Genomic DNA, 18,287 nt, shown 5'->3' with positions numbered 1-18,287 from the left:
TGTATAATGGACGAGTTTGTCATGATCAATTAACCACTTACTTCTGGTATGTTTGAAGGTTTTGTCAAGCAGTCTTCTCATTTTAGAATTATTTTCATTAGTTTGTTGTCCATGAACTATAACACTGTAAGGCTCTTTAAAAGATTCGATCTGGGTTATTGCGATTCCTCTTTCTCTAGCCAAGATGGAAAGACTGTCGGCAGTCTTATTCCACACCGGAGATGAACCAACTATCATTGTTATAATTTTCCATTTATAATGCTGAATAAGTGATATGATAGACTTGGAAACTTTAGATGTGGACGGCTGAATCCGAACAAATGTTCGTCTCTCTCTATCATGATAAATATCCGGTTCTGAGGTTGAAGAGTCGTGACATCTCTGAAATAAATCATTCAAATAAACAATATAATTGTCTAACAGATGGTCATTTACTGCTAATTATGGTTGAAATATAAAAGATATTGGCTACACTATATAATCATAGATAAAATGTGATCTTAGACTAGGTCTTATTGATAAGTTCCTTATTGAACGAATATCTTAAAGTACATAGTATAACAATTTGAGTACACACACAACTATTGTTACATGTACATTCCTTTTTTTATCATGTTCATAGACATGTTATACGTTTCAACAGAAGTTAGAATACAAATTCTCTGAGAAGGGAAAGTACACATAATTCGAAATCTTTAACTTTCTACGTATGACGATGAAATGTTACGATATTTCGATTGTTTCTCCCTCTCTCACTTGATTGTGCATTCCAAGATACACGATACGAAAAACTCCTTCGATACCATTCTTAATAAATAGTGTACATTCTTTAAAAAATACATTTGATTTGAATGATGAGATATCATTTATATTCTTTTATTTTATCAAAACCTATAAATTAACTTGAAATAGATCTTTTATAATCTAGATAACGAAATAGATCATGTATTAAAGTAACAAATTATCAGAATACTGATAACTTTGACAATTAAATATAGCAAATAACTTATTATACTCGGATAATCTCTTATCCCTATCTAAGATTTTATTTTTAGGTAGCTGTCTACAATGAGATAGATGTGTACCTTTCTGAAATCAGGTCAAGGTGTTCGATTTGATTACCTTTATTGTATATCAGATTCACGCCTGGATTCAATGACTAACTATCAGCCAAAAAACGTTCGTCTAAAGTTTAAACTACATGAAATGTATAATTTAACACGATTTTAACATTTTTCCATAGAGAAAAAATGTGTTTCTTTAAGAAGTAAAATTATTAGTAATCAATAAGAAAATATAAAAATCAAAAACACAGAGAACCCCAACAATATCGGTAAGCTATCATAAATGTAACAAATTCACAAAAACAAAAACTAGAAGATATGTGAGGAAACTCATAAATTAAACCCTCTCTCAGAATTTAAACAAAAGGAGATGTGGGATACAATATGTCACAAACACAGACACCCACTTTTACTGAAAAAAAAAATGTAGAGAAGTCTATGCATATGTATATCTATACAATGTCATATTCAAATTCATATTATACAAGGATCACAACAGGCCGTATGTCTCAATATACAGGAACTTTTTTTTCAAGAACAAAGAATGATATAGGCAACGCGTCTGATTAACAAAGACAGCAGTTCAACAAATGCTTACAAGTACCGAGCATTCAACGCTAACAAATAGAACTCTTATAGAATATTTGTTTCAAGAAAGAAATCAAGAATCCCAAAACTCTTCCGATGCTTCCGACCATTGCTTTAAACGACAAAACTTTTAAAAGATGTCTGTTTCAAAAAACAAAAATAAAAAAATCCTAAAACTTTATCGATGCTTCCTAGCATCGTGTTCAACGCTAACAAATAGAACTCCTATAGGACCAATGTTTTAAGAACGAAAGCAAGAAACTAAGACTTCCTCGATGCATTAGTACTGTATCACATTTTAATTACATCAGCTCAGAAAAGTATAGTATCAATAATCAATTTAAAGCCTGTAATTCTGATTTAAATTTTGTATCAAATTGGTCTTACTATAATATAACATTTCTCAAGCGTAAGCAATCAATATATTGATTAAATTTTAATTGCTTTTTTTAAAGAGATTCCTACGCATTTCACCATAATATTTAAATAAATGAACGATTGCTGATCTTTTCAATATTTTAATTGTTTAAAGAATTTAAAAAGACATATTGGTGCATCGTAGATTTTGTAAGAGTAAGTGAAATGGTATTCAATTTGGATAATTATACATTTGGTTTCCAGTTCCCATTACCAAATAAGGTTAACTGATGAATTTAAATACGTAGGTTTTCTAAAATACATTGTTAAAAATTGTATTACATTATGCAAATGCATTTTCAAATAATCTAATATTGTTTAATGGAACTTATATTATGATTGATTTATACAATTTCAAGTGCATGAATTAATAAGATTTTTGTTTTGAGAATTTTAGATTTCAATTTTTTTGTTTTCGTTGATTAATTATACAAATCTCGCATGTGACCTCCTCTCTTCTCCGTTCGTACATTTACATAATATGGCTGCTTTTTACTAGTGTATGTCCGGTTGTTTCTTTCTATTTTTCATATGTGTTCGGTTTTTGTTGTTGTTGCTTTTATTGTGTAGAAACTAATTTCTGATAAAACAAACACAACAGAAGCTTGAATTTGTAAATTTTAGCCTACATACAATAAGGGTTTTATCCCTTCAATGCAGGATTTCAAATGCACTGTTCACAAAACAAATGCTTCCAAAGCTGCTGTTTACAATCGACGTTATATCTGTTTTATAGGAATAATGGACATTGATTTAAATAAATCTTCTATTCAATATTGCTGCTATCTTCGTAGTTTTAAATCCACAAAAACCTATTACAAGCCCGTATTCATTTTAATTCCTCGGAATTAGCATTTATTAACGTCTTGAGGGATAAAAGAAATTCAAAATGTTACAATGTCAACACAATTTAATTCAAAGTTCTACAAACAGCAACATCTCCAGATGTTATTGTGTCAATTCAGCAAAGGTACAATGGATGTAATAATATGATATCATGACTTGTTATCAGACTTTGTATTAATTCTTAAATTGACAGCTTGTCTAACATTTCACAATGAATTGCTAATCAAAGCAAGGCAATGCTACCAAGAAGATAACGATAATAAATCATTGCTCAATCATTATTCTTATTAAAATAAAGGGTGACATTTTATCAAGGACAATGTACATGTTTAAAGACCATATTCACAAGGTTTACCCTTAGCTGTTCTGCAACTTATTTTACAAATTAAACTGTCAGTATACCAATGTTAAGTACACCTTTTAATTTTGGATTGACGAATAGAATCTTTGCAAAGACATTATGCAATAACAGAATCTTCGACATGACATCTTTTTACAAAATCCCAGATACTTAATATTAACCTACATTTTGCAAGCATTCTTTAAATATTAACTTAAAACAGCTGGCATATGTAAGAAGATCATGATACTGTTCAGAAAGATTGTTTTCCATTTATTTGTATTGTCTGGCATTGAAGAGTTGTTTGATTTACTGAAACTTGCATATTTCTTTTAAACCGGCTACAATTTTTAATTAGCTCCAACCACCAAACAATTTATACAGGAAAATTTGTAAAAAAACCTTTATCTTCGGACCATATTTTCTGTAAATTGAAGAATTGAATGCAGAATTGGAAAGTTTTTTTAGCGATACGAGAAAGTAAAACATTTTCAGATGCGGATCCAGGATTTTAAAAGGGCAAACCAACGCATTGTTATGAGTTTGACTTGTTAAAAGTCTATGCAGTAACCATATATGAAACTCCATAATGAGGCCAGGGTCCGTACTTTCTAATTACTTACTCAAATTATTTTACAGACCATTTCCTTATTATCTTTCGAGACATATCTGCACTTTGAATACGAGGTAATTCAGTACTCTTATTTTTTCATATCATTCCAATATAATATTGTAGACCATATTGGACAACGCTTAGCGGGCATATCGGACAACACTTACTTCTGTTATAGAGAGCATATCGGACGACACTTACTTCTGTTATAGAGGGCACATCGGACAACACTTACTTCTGTTATAAAGAGCATATTCGACACCACTTACTTCCGTTATAGACTGCATAACAAACAACGCTTACTTCTGTTCCGTTATAGAGGGCATATCGGACAACACTTGCTTCTGTTATAGAGAGCATATCGGACAACGCTTACTTCTGTTATAGAGGGCATATCGTACGACGCTTACTTCTGTTATAGAGGGCAATGTCATATCGGACAAGGCTTATTTCTGTTATAAAGGGCATATCGGACATCACTTACTTCTGTTATAGAGGGCATATCGGACAACGCTTACTTCATTTATAGAGGACAATGTCATATCAGACAACATTTACTTCTGTTATAGTGAGAATATCTGACAACACTTAGTTCTGTTAAAGAAGGCATATCGGACAACACTCACTTCTATTATAGAGGCATTTTGGGCAACATTTATACTTCTATTATAGAGAGCATATCGGACAACACTAAGTCTTTCTTCTGTTAAAGAGGGCATATCGGACAACACTTATACTTCTGTTATATAGGGCATATCGGACAACACTTACTTCTGTTATAGAGGACAATGTCATATCGGACAAGGTTTACTTCTGTTATAGAGGGCATATCGGACAACATTTACTTCTGTTATAAAGAGCATACCAGACGCCACTTACTTCCGTTATAGAGGGCATAACGGACAACGCTTACTTCTGTTCTGTTATAAAGAGCATATCGGACAACACTTACTTCCGTTATAAAGAGCATATAGGACAACACTTAGTTCTATTATAGAAGGGATATCGGACAACACTTATACTTCTGTTATAGAGGGCATATCGGGCAACACTTACTTCTGTTATAGAGGGGATATCTGACAACACTTACTTCTGTTATAAAGGGCATATCGGACGACACGGACGGCACTTATTTCTGTTACAGATAGCACTAATTTCTGCTACAAATTCATTTATGACAACATTCACTTCTGTTACAAGGGACATATCGGACAAAACATAAGTATTTTTGTTAAAAAGGGCATTTTGGACAACACTTATTTCTGTAGCAAGGAACATATCGGACATTATTTACTTCTGTTACAGGGGTTATACCTGACAACATTTACTTCTGTTACAGATGACATATCGGACAATATCTACTTCTGTTACAGGAACACGTCGGACAATATTTACTTCTGTTACAGGGTTTATATCAGACAATATATACTTCTGTTACAGGAACACGTCGGACAATATTTACTTCTGTCACAGGAGACATATCTAACAACATTTACTTCTGTTACAGGGAAAATATTTACTTCTGTTACAAGAGACATATCAGTGAACATTTACTTCTGTTACAGGGTACATGTCGGACAATATTTATTTCTGTTACAGGAGACATATCGGACAATATTTACTTTTGTTACAGGGGAAATGTCGGACAATATTTACCTCTTTTACAGGGGACATATCGGACAACACTTACTATGTTACACGCATAGGGCAACCTTTACTTTTGTTCCAAATTTAAACTTTGAAATAAATGTCATCTTGGGTGTGAGAAATGTAAAAAGTAAAAAATGTCATCTTGGGTGTGAGAAATGTAAAAAGTAAAAAATGTCAATTTGGAAGTGTGAGTGTCAAGTTGGAAGTGAGAGTGTCAATTTGGAAGTGAGAGTGTCAAGTTGGAAGTGAGATATGTCAGCTTGGATTGAACTGGGAAATGTCAAGTTGCAACTAAAATATGTCAACTTGGAACTGAAAAATATCAAGATGCCACTAAAATGTCAACTTGGAATGAGAAATTATTACAATGGAACGTCCTTGTCAGTCTTTCAACAAAAAATATGTTATAGACAACACGATTACAATGAATATATATAAAAAAAACACTTGGTTGATTTGTCTAGTATTCTTTTTCTTATCTTTTCTATATCGCGCACTGTATAGTTCATCATATGGTTGACATTTATATATTCTTGCATTACATTCTATTTATGTTACGAGACATTCATTCTATACAAACCTTAATGGCTGACATGCTCAAAAGATTAATTGTCAATCATGGCAACACCATGGTATCGGTCTGTCACTGCATGTGATGAGATCAAAATATGCTGTATATGATTTTGCAACATTAATTACATTGGGTCTATTTCTTTTGCAGTTAGTATCGTTTTCCGTTTTATATTTGGTTGTTCAAATTTGATGGTTATGTCCGTTTTTTGTTTTATTAGCCAGACAGTCTCCGACTCCATCAGTGATTACAGAGAACACATTGTTGTAAAGATGGGTAAATCACTCAAACGATATAATTTCACTGAATATTTCTTACACAATACATGATCTATAAAACACATCCATTTGGGCATGTACTGAAAAGTGCTTATATGTATAACTTCAACATGTGCGCACTTATAACATTCTATTACATTTTGCTGATAAATAATACAAATAATTTGAACTCTTTCTCTGAAAAAGTACGAATACTATAACTCTCAAGTACAAAATTCATATAATTACCAACACATTCCCTAATCAGACTACGTACACACAATGACAAGTTTCCATAATCTGTATTAATAAAATATATAAGAAGAGCACATTTAACATATTGGTATGTAACCTGTTTTGGATATAATGTGGTAAAATGAATAAGTTCACATATAGATACCCATTTCTAATAAAATTTGCTGAAAACAATATGTTACGAAGTCTGGCTAAAAATATATAAATACAGAAAGTTTATGAATTCTTAGTGAATCTGAATATTTTAAAAGAGTGTTGATAACATACATAAAAAAGTAATATGAACAAAATCAAAATATTGTTCAACCTTACATTTTAATGTTTGCATGTAATATATACTTGTAATTGATTCAATGTCAATAATTATATTTCCATTAAAATGCTAGTATTGTAAGTACTCAGCCGTTCTACGATGTTAAAAGAGATCGTACATTGACCTTTAATTGTCAACATCTTCGTCCTTTGCTCTGAACGGTCAGTTATCTCATTGGCAATCATACCACATCTCCTTATCTTAATATTATCAAGGTTAAACAATAAATTGTCAAAACCAGCCAAGTCAGTATAAGAAAAAGGGTTTGATATTGAAGGTCTTTCTGTTATACAACGTGAACACTTTTCTCTAGTCATTTTCGTTTAATTATTTGCCATGTTATATAAAACATTCAACACAAAATGTTCTATAAACATCTATAATTATACTGTTAAGTATGTTTATTCGGTCAAAGAATCGGAGACATTTATCATAATAAAGGTTTGTCACACAAAATCTACTTGGATTTAACCCTCACAAGTAGAATGGGTTTTTTTTTCATTAAAAAGTTCTTCTCGAAAGCCAGAAAAATGTGATATTGCTTAGAATTAGAAACCGCTGCTTTGAAAAGAAAACGTAATGATTGGAAATGGCTGTTTACTCAAGTCGTTACTGTACTTTATATGGACCAACAAAAATTAATTGGAATAATACGCCACACGAAATCTGATTTAACTCGGTAATAAGTCAAATCTCGGGTGTTTATAACTCGTAGAGGCCTAGGGATGTGTCATTAGTGATCGTGAATATCATGAAGGTCAAAGCGTCAGAGGCAAAAGTCGCTGTGATCCTCCATATTAGCTTTTGTTGTGGATTGAACCTGTGGTAAATAATAGTAATAGAAAAAAAGAATAGCTAGACATGTCTGGACACCGAGCAACAATTCTTACCACAAGACTACATAGATATAAGAAGATGTGGTATGAGTGCCAATGAGACAACTCTCCATCCATTTCAAAATTTATAAAAGTAAACCATTATAGGCCAAAGTACGGTCTTCAACATGGAGCCTTAGCTCACACCGAACAGCAAGCTATAAAGGGCCCCAAAAATTACTAGTGTAAAACCATTCAAACGGGAAAACCAACGGTCTAATCTATATAAAAAACGAGAATCGAGAAACACTTATGAACCACATCAACAAACGACATGCATGTATGAACACTCAATGATGGAATGAATATGTTGAACATACGTCGCACTTCGCTTTTGAAGGTCTTGTGACCACTACAGTGACTTTATAATTAAAAGAAAGCGTTCTATTTTTATTCCGTCCAAATAGATATTATCACTTCCGAAGTCTCATTGACGTATATCCCACATTTCCTTTTATTCATATCTAAAAACAAGCTCACAGACATCTATTTTTCTGACTTGATATAACGTCTTTAGCAAATGCCTTTCAATATATAGTATTAACAATTTTCAAATCATGTTATATTACTCATCAGCGAATTTCTTTCATACGTCAGCGAAAAGAAATGAACAGTCACTCACAGAACCATGATTACAGTGACATAGTATTGGACTACTTACAAAATATATCTTTTTAATCAAAAGAACGTACCGATCATAATTATTTTTTGATTCAGAACAACATATGCTAACACAATCTTACACCACAAAAGGACACTTCCGGTTATCAAACTTCCAATCCAGTTGAAATAACAGTTTACAAGTCTTAATTACTCACTCACATGGTATATGAAAAAATATGAATAATGTGAAAACTTATTGTCATACTCACGAAAAATGTTCAAGAATAAAACCCAATGGCTACTTAATTAATTAGTAAAAAAAATATTAGCCTGTATTAACGTCATTCCTTGATATAGTCAGCTCGAGTGATCTGTCAATGTTACAAACGGTTGAAATCTAAGGAGTTTACTGTCACTTGTACAGAAGACTGACAACTCAGACGGGATCTGTCACTTGTACAGACAACTAAAAACAAGAGTGACCTGTCACTTGTGCGGACAACTTAAAACTAAAGAGTGACCTTTCAGCTGTACAGACGGTAGACACCTAAGGTATTTTATGTCACTTGTACAAAAGGCTGACAACTTAGAAGGGACCTGTCACTTGTACAGACAACTTAAAACGAAATAGTGATCGATCCTTTGTACAGACGGCTGACAACCAAGAAGTGATCTGTCACTTGTACGGATGGCTGACAACTCAAGGATTATCTGTATCTAATTCAGACGGCGGACAACTAAGAAGTGATCTGTCACTTGCACAGACGACTGAGAAATAAGAAGTCATCTGTCACTTGTACAGACGGCTGAGTAATAAGAAGTCATCTGTCACTTGAACAGACGGCTGAGTAATAAGAAGTCATCTGTTACTTGTACAGACAAATTCAAAATAAATTGTAATCCATCGCTGCAATTAAAGGAGTGGTTTGTCACTCATATATGCGGCTGGCAACTTAGAAGTTATACCAGTATATCAACTATACATACGGCGGACAACTACGGAGTAATTTACTAAAAGACGTGTTACATCCAAAATTAAATTATAAACGTATATTAAAGGTTAATGTCAAACAAAAAGGACGATACTTTTTGCTTCTCTTTAACAACGGATCGGACAGGAAGGAAAAACGAATGATTGGTGTTGAATGAGAAGAATAACTTGCATTTCATTATGAAGCGGCTATTAGTTACCTAGAAACCAACTTTAGGTGAAATCGACAGTGCATATTCTTTCCCTATATGCTGGATTAATTCGTAATGGCCACTTTTATCGAAAGACATCTGGACATTCAAGTGTTTTCACTAATTATATGAATATTAATGTTATACTCGTACATACAAAGGTTTAAAGATACATTTGTATAATAACCATTTAAATCATGGAATATAAATATTTGAAAACCATTAGGAAAGGTTTTATATATGTTTGAGAGTAAATGAACAATTAGTTTGAACTATTTCTTTCTTTCTTCTAGTTCTATTTACTTTTCATATAGCTACTTACAACTGTAAACTCAACAAACAGTTAAAAATGGATAAAAGCCCACAATTTTTCTATAAATAGCACCTTCAATTAAAATGATCAAATGCGGTTATTTACAATTAATTTGGTCAAAAAGAATATTTTCAGAAATCAGGTTAAGGTTGTTCAGTTGCTATTGTCTTTTTTTGTGTTACAGTTTTATATAAGTTATAATGAAACTCACAAACCGGTGTCAAGAAGGTGAAGGCGATGATGGATTTCCTTTCTTTGTGATCTCAAAGGTTCCATTGCATTTTTCATTACAAACCCATTATTACAACATAAAAATATCCTTACTGTGTTCATGCATGACATACACTGGCAATTATCATTCAAATTTGATGAATATTAGGTGCATCTGTGTCATATATTTTTTTAGCAAACTATGCAGATATTTATCGTAAAGTCTGCACGACCAATATTATGTTTTTTTTTTTGTTTTGAAACGTATGATAGTTCATGGTATGCTGGATTAAGCCGTCATACTAACCGTCGTGAAATTGTTCACTATTAATCCGCTATCATGGTATCAACAATCTTCCACAACAAAAATTTGTCAAAAACAAATAATACTAAGTCTGTTTATGTTCCAATCGAATTTCGCCTTAAATATTAACTGGATATTCCTCTGTCACTAATCTAAATAGCCAAATTACATATTATATGTGTAAACGTCTTCACGAGCAATAATGAAACCAGTCTCCAAAAAACTACATCAAAAGACTGAGATTGTACATGTAAGTAACTGTGAAGCTTCCTATTGTAGGGACGGTTTAAATCAGATGTGAATTCTTAAAAGTTCCAAAGACCTGTTATAATACATAAGAAAAAAGTACGTCTAGTCATTCAATAGTACAAAAGCATTTGAATTCTGTGCCTTTCTACACCAGTATTCCTTGTCCTGAGTTTTAAATCTATTCAAACTGTTCGTAAAAAGTGAAAACGTTAATTTAAATATGATTCTTTTTAGGAAGGCATAAATCTAACCTTCGAAAAGAAAATTCTGATTCTAAAGTTTTCTGAAACAGTCATCGTCAAAATGTTTGATTTTTAATTTCTTATGTTTATAGAACGAGTAGTGTTAGCAAAAAGTCGACATATTCGTCCTCTTATTATATTGTTCATTTATTAGTAGGTGACCGATTTAAATCATGGGATTCGCAAGAAGAAAAAAGCTTGCACTACATGTATCATTTGACTCCACGTTTCACTATTCAGGGGATTTTTTTTTTTCACTTATCAATCTGTACAATCGGAAAACAGTTCATAGGTCAATTGTTTTTGTTTTGTCACATAGCAATCAAAGTGCAAATACATTAAATATATTAATATGGGTTGTTTTAAATCATTAGCAAAAATGAACAAATTGTTTAAAATTTAAACAAATAGATACATGCCAAAGTAAATCTTGGGGATTGTACTTGACAACCTGAGAACAGGAAAACTAACACTGAAAACAAAACGAATTTATATTTAATTTGTTGAAGAACAATTTAATTTGAAAATACGATAAATTAACACTGGACTTTGGTATCATGTTATCTTTAAAGTTTACTGTTTTTTCTCAACGAAACACATCTGTTATAGTATACGTAGCTATAGCATTTTCCTTCGCACCAGATAATTGTAACAATTAATAAATGAAATGGACGTATATTGAGTTAAACAAATAGATTTGCTATTATTCTTTAAACGCTCTCATATATTTGTTGTTCAAGTAAACAATAATATTTCTATCAAGTTAACCTTAAAATATTTGTATAATAACTGTTCTATTTAAACCTTAAAAGTAAGGGTAAACAAACACACGTGTCAAAATCCAAAATTTTCTATATAATTTGACTTCTGTCCAGTTCATTCGAGTTGATAATGACTAGTACATGTACATACGAATAACTGTCCATTCGAATGTAAACAAGAATCTTTAATCAAATATAAAACAACATCAACAATAAGGATAGTCAAATTTTATCGTTTTGTGAACGTGAAAGAGATGAATTTCCCTAATCAATACCAAAGAGGTTGTACTACGCTATCTATTTTTGAGCGCGATGTAACGTGGATCCTGTATTATACAAAGGGATTAATAACAACATAGCGATGGCATTGGTCCTTGTGACTAAACCACTTTACCATGTTGTCTCATTGTGTATCTCTTACTACACAAAGGTTAAATCTCCTCAGAGTCTTAGGCTATACTATGTATTTTTGTATTTCTAGTTTTGCCCGTCATTCTCTGTAACTTTGATTTTATTTGGTTTTTTTTTTATAGAATAATGTACTGCTTTTGTTTATTTGTTCAATGTTTATATAAATTAAAATATTATTATTTTTAGACTGTTTATAAAATGAGTGGTTAATATATCCTTATTCTCCTTATTGCACCATTTTGACTAATATTTAGGTTTGGACTTCGACTTCCGATATCTGAGAATCTGGGACCATGAACCAATATCACTGGCAGACTTAAACCTACCATATATATAGATATATTTTAATTGAAGTTTGTGAAACGAAAATACTTCCTTCTACATTTCTACTACGTTTCAGTGATAAATTTAAAAATGACTCTAAATAAAAACAATACGATGAAGATCCAGTTACTGGTTGTTTTTATAATGCAGAAGAGGCAAAAGTCCTTAATGATGTATTCTTCAAATGTTTTAGTCTCGTTAAAATCTCGTTCGGGATTTTTTCCAAAATATGTGATACAAGTGGAAAATGTTAATGAATTTAAAAAAAATATTATAATCAAACTAAACTCTGTGAAAAAAACGTGTACTTACAATAAGTAGTTTTTGAGTAATAAAATTAACAATCCGGACAGCGTCATCAGCCAAAATGTTGAGAAAATGAGTAAGGGGTACAAAGAAATGATTTTACCAAAAATTATGTACATTCCATATCAATTTCTTCTTTTTAAAATTTTAAAAAGTATATTTTCAATCATTGATAACAAAGAAGTTGAAATAATATGCTTTTTGTTCTAAAAAAAAAGAGAAAAATTAAAAAATTTACAAAATTGACAGCATGGTCGATTTGACACGAAAAAGCAACAAAGTTTTATAAAACTTTCTAATATTAACACCAACCTATAGTTTTTTTAAGTTAAATTTATTCAAATTGGTCCACTTCATCTTTAGTGAAAGTATAAAAAAAAGTTTAATTGTGAAACTATGATTTTTTTCATGTTAATAGCCCAAAAATAGGTAAATAAAGGCAACAGTAGTATACCGTTATTCGAACTTCATAAATTGATTGAGAAAAAAACTAATCCGGGTTACAAACTAAAACTGCGGGAAACACATCAAATATAAGAGGAGAACTACGACACAACAGAAACACAACATTAAAATGTAACACACACAGAAACGAGCTATAATATAACAATGGCCATTATCCTGACTTGGTACAGGACATTTTAAGAAAAAAGTGGTGGGTTGAACCTGGTTTTGTGGTTAGCCAAACCTCCCGCTTTTAAAAATTGATGAAAATGGGAAAATCATTAGAAATTGGGTACTGTCAAATGGCCGTAGAAAAAAAAAAAAGTGCACCACCATATGATTTTTTTTCATCAACTACTTTCTTACAGTCATATAAACCCAAAAATCAGGTTTTAAAAGAAAAAAAGTTTAATTCTAGAAATTGTTGGCTCCTCGATATTCAGTCTTATCGTCTCTTGTATCCTTGTTCAACTGTAAGTAACTGAAATATTCAAATAACCCTTACTTCGTGTTGCCTATTCTTTAGTTTTCTATGTTGTGTCATCTGTACTATTATTTGTCTGTTTGTATTTTTATTTTTGGCCATGGCGTTGTCAGTTTGTTTTCGATCTATGAGTTTGACTGTCCCTCTGGTATCTTTTGGTCCCTCTTTTACGTCATATTTCATTCTGGTGTCTTTACCTGCGGTCTGCACCAAATATATTTCGATTTCTGAGAACAACTGGCTTTGAAAAATAACCGTGCAAATAGAAACAAAACAAATATACGTAATATTTGTGTACTTGCTTTGAAAAAGGAGACCATCTCATTTTTTAACAACAGTAAACTACTGTTGCTTTTTTGTTTTGGAGTGTGTCAGATTGCTGTTATTCAAAGTCAAAAAATTGACCATGTAGCTTTAAGAGCACTAAAAATACACTTTCAAATATACATTGCACAAGTACATGTAATAGCGTTTCTAAAAAGCTGCACAAATAATAGCTTTTCTTTAAACTGCACAAGAAAAGGCTTTTCTTGTTAGTGCAAAAGTAATAGCTTCTCTAAAAGGTTTGCTGCATCAAAGCTGATTTATATAACATTGTTTTTGACATGCATAAACAAGAATGATCACTGTTCATTTTTGGATTATGTATTATAGAAACATTGGACATTGTTGATTTGAATTAACTTATGCGTTTTATAATATTTGTTCAATGATAATTTCCTTATATTCAATGATTTCCTACAAAATTTAACCTGTGAAATTATATTTGAATGAAATATGATTATTATATGGTTATGAAATGATTTATTTTCATATCACATCCTAAATCAATTTGTGTTATCACGTCATCAACAAAATGAGAACATGGCTTCCAAATGTTTTGTTGTAATATTTTTATGTTGTTTTATTAAGCCCCATAATATGATTTGGGGACTCCAGTTTGGTAAGAACACCTTTCTTTGATAGATATATGTGTGAAAAAATCTACATATTGCATTTAATAGGTTCATTCTACTGCTGACTTCACCCAAAATATCAGTAGAACACTTTAAATCGGTGTCAGAATAACATATTTCTGCGCGGTTCCAAAATATTCTGATTTGGTTTCAATGGGAATCCATTTGTATTTTTCATGAAATGTACTAATCAACATTTTGTCCAGCACAATACATAAGGACTATAAAGATCAACAGATGGATTTAGGAGACATTTCCACACCAGTCCATTTCATAATTTGATTTATACGTTATCAAGTTACAGAACTATATTACAAAAACAAACAGTGGCCTAAACATCAATCTAACTGAAATAATGTTAAACCACATTATTCAGAACAAAACCAATTTATATCAAATCTTTCAATTAGGGTTGTCAGCGGATGTTTGTGTCTCATTGTCCACTTATAGCTTATTTTTATAATTATAAGAAGTCAGCAATAGTTTTGTAAACGTTTTAAGGAGTTATGTTAGGCCAGTTAGTTCTATGAAAATATCTATTAGCAAAATGTCACGTCTCAAGAGACTCTAAATGGAAAAGAATAAGATATGACATGTATATTGTAGTCTGTCAAGTTCTACTGTATTGAAAACCTAAAACAGATTATCATATGAACCAAACGACATGATGTTGTTAAAGTCGCATCAAAGTCAAATGGCTTCAATAAAATGATATAAATTTTATACGTTTAGATGTCAAATACTGCAATTATTCAATCGCTCATGGATATTTAAATTTACTCTTTTCTTAAAAGAAAAGAAAAGTCAACTTACTCCATGGATATGAAAATTGAAGGATGGCGACGAGGTGAATATAGGCGATACATTAAAAAACTCAGATATCAGCATTTATTCTGATATACTTTTAAAATAATCTATCTAAATAAAAATTTATCAAATGATGTGATGATGTGGTAATGATGAAGGGTAACCTTAACGACTTTGACTGGCTATAAAGACCTCGCACGGTCAGTAAATGATGTGTAAATAACATTAATAGCCTTCTATCATGTATTATTATAAATATCAAATAAAATGTTGATGACAAAAAGAGACGATCGACATAATCACAATAGAATAAATAAAATTCAGAGAATTATTGACATCAATTTAACAATTTATTTACAAAACATCATATGAAAACAAAGGCAAAAAATAATACTGAGTGAAAAAAAACTGCCCAATAAATATCATTAATTGTTATGATATTTGATTTTTGGACGAAGAAAGCTGATAACCACAATAAATTTGTTTCAATTCACTGTTGCTTCAATCATAATGTATATGTTTTAAAGCTTTTCCAAAATAATGGGTCTTGACGTAAGCGCTTCCAAAGCTGATTTGTTATCGGTTCAGTTTTCAGTTTAATGCAGGACATTCTTGATAGCGTTAATATAAATTCTGATCTTTATAAAAACTCATCAAAGATATCAGGCTTGTAATTTGCTACGCCAGACACACACTTCGTCTACATCAATGGTACTCGAATCCAAACCATTAAAAGGCCAACTCAGAAACGAAGATTAGGAGCATTAAAAACCAAACGTAGCACAAAGTTATACCGAATACGGCTCAGTCATATATGTCTGGGGTATTATGATTTTAATTGACTTTCTAAGATATTGAAAGTTTGCATCTCGATCTCTGGCACTTTTTCGTATTTTTTTCATACATACATAATCTACGGTTTGATAGAACTCAGTTTAAAATATACAAATAGATTATTTTAATTTTCATGACGATCCGTATCAACCCAATATTTCAAACTTGGAACCTGCTGTATGTATGTTAATGCTATCTTCTCAATAAAACAAGGACATACTAAATTAGAGGAAAAAATCAACGAATAACATGAAATATAGCACAATTATATATTTATAGAAACAACTTTATAGCACAATAGTGGCAGATTTTTGTAATTAGTTTCGATTTCTTAATGAAGCCTTAAGCAAAGTTCATATACATTTTTCAATGTTTTGTAATGCATTATTATACTGAAAAAACCCCAAGGGTGACTGGGGAATAGAAGTATGGTCACCATTGGTCTTCCTCCGACCGGCAGCAAAACCCGTGCTAAAGTGGGGCGTCCGTTTGGCTGTGCGGGATGTACAAATTTGCAGCCACGTCCGGTCAGAATGGGGACGTTAAATCCGATGCCTCGTGTAAAGAGAGTGCCACACTCTTTGCACGTTAAGAACCCTTGCAACAACTCTTTGAGGGGTCCGTAGGTGACCTGTTGCAAGGCTAAATTTCTGTCCCTATCCAATATACCCTCATTTCCCGTGGCAGTCTAAATTTCTCCGACCTTAATCCCTTAATCTATTACAGAACCTACCTATTGTATTTATTGTGAACTTGTTCTCGTCCTGAATATGCATGAAATATTTGCCACTGGACGTTAAGCAACCAACAATCAATCAATCAATTATACTGAAAACGACTTTAGATTGAAATGAATAGCAGCAGTGAATATAATATGTTTGTTTTGATTTTGAAAGCAATTGACACCTATCAACAACCAGAAAGTGGTTACATAAACTTCGAATTTACACAGACGGATATTTCTATTTACTTAATATCGAAGTAACATATAATATAAACAGTTTCTCATAACAAGTAAGTTATTGTGTATAGTCCTTCGATATCAGCATTATAATATCTTTTATACAGTCCGACCTTATTGTGTCTCTGCTCAATTTATAATTTTGTACATGTTGTAAGACAAACATTTTAAGTGTTCCTTGAACAAGTTGTTAAGTATAACAGGGAAACCAATTTAACATTCGAGAAGTTTTTGCCCAACCTATTAATGTGGTACATTTCTTAAAATACTTGAATACTATTTAAGGTGGTACATAAAACTACAGGGAGATAACTCAGTAAAATCAGCTGAACGTTTTAATCACGTTCTATTGTTAAGGAAATATTAAGCTTCTCAATGATCAAAATAAGTGTTTGTCAAACTGCTATATATCTTATGAAATTTTTCCGATGAAATGCGTTGTTCAAGTTTTTTGAAATTTTTATATTTTTGTCAAAGGGTCAAAGTAAACATTTTGTCAAAATTTTATGAAAATTAAACGAGCCAAATTAATTTTTGTCAAGGTATTTGGTACCACCTTAAAAATAAATATTGATTACATCATACAAGGAAAAGACACGACATACGTCTGTAAACAAATACATACATTTTTAAAGATAACATATAGTATCCGATCTAAACAAAAAACAAAAAAAGAACTACGATAAAATAATTTGCTGATAAGCTATAACAAGTACTCAGTCTATTATTAAAAATATATCTGAAGCATTCAGATGTGAGCAATTATTTTCATGACATTTTGATCATATCATATCTAATTGTCTTAAATCAAACGACTAAAGTCTTTCGATTCAGAAAAATTACCAAATGGAATTGTTCTTAAAAACATGTTCATATATACTTTAACTTAACTTTTTTCTCAGACAAGTGCCTGTGAAGTTGAGATATAATTAAAATAGGATACAGTAGAAATGTATGAAGCTTATGAAAGATACCAAGCTATAAACAATTGTAATACAAATGGGAGATTTTGTTAGCTTTAAAACCCGGTTTAACTCACAGTTTTCTTCGGAAAATTGCTTTACCAAGTATGGTATATGACAGTTTTTTTTTCCATTATGATTATGA

The 18,287-nt window shown here is 31.4% G+C and overlaps 1 protein-coding gene across 1 annotated transcript in view; it reads right to left on the bottom strand.

Annotated features, from left to right (window-relative positions):
* LOC127709627 (guanylate cyclase 32E-like) overlaps positions 1–4,370 on the bottom strand; it is a 43,397-nt gene extending 39,027 nt beyond the window's left edge. Inside the window, exons 1-2 of the mRNA XM_052215231.1 lie at positions 4,353–4,370; positions 42–381 (exon numbers count right to left, since the gene is read on the bottom strand). Of these exons, the coding sequence (XP_052071191.1) occupies positions 42–381; positions 4,353–4,370 (358 nt within the window). The remainder of the gene's footprint in view (positions 1–41; positions 382–4,352) is intronic.
* Positions 4,371–18,287: the final 13,917 nt, after the last annotated feature.

Source organism: Mytilus californianus, unplaced genomic scaffold (genome assembly GCF_021869535.1).
Source record: "Mytilus californianus isolate M0D057914Y unplaced genomic scaffold, xbMytCali1.0.p SCAF_7, whole genome shotgun sequence".
In the NCBI taxonomy this organism is placed as follows: Eukaryota; Metazoa; Mollusca; class Bivalvia; order Mytilida; family Mytilidae; genus Mytilus; species Mytilus californianus.
The sequence above is the reverse complement of the archived record's forward strand: the minus strand, read 5'-3'. Positions and strand labels throughout refer to the sequence as shown.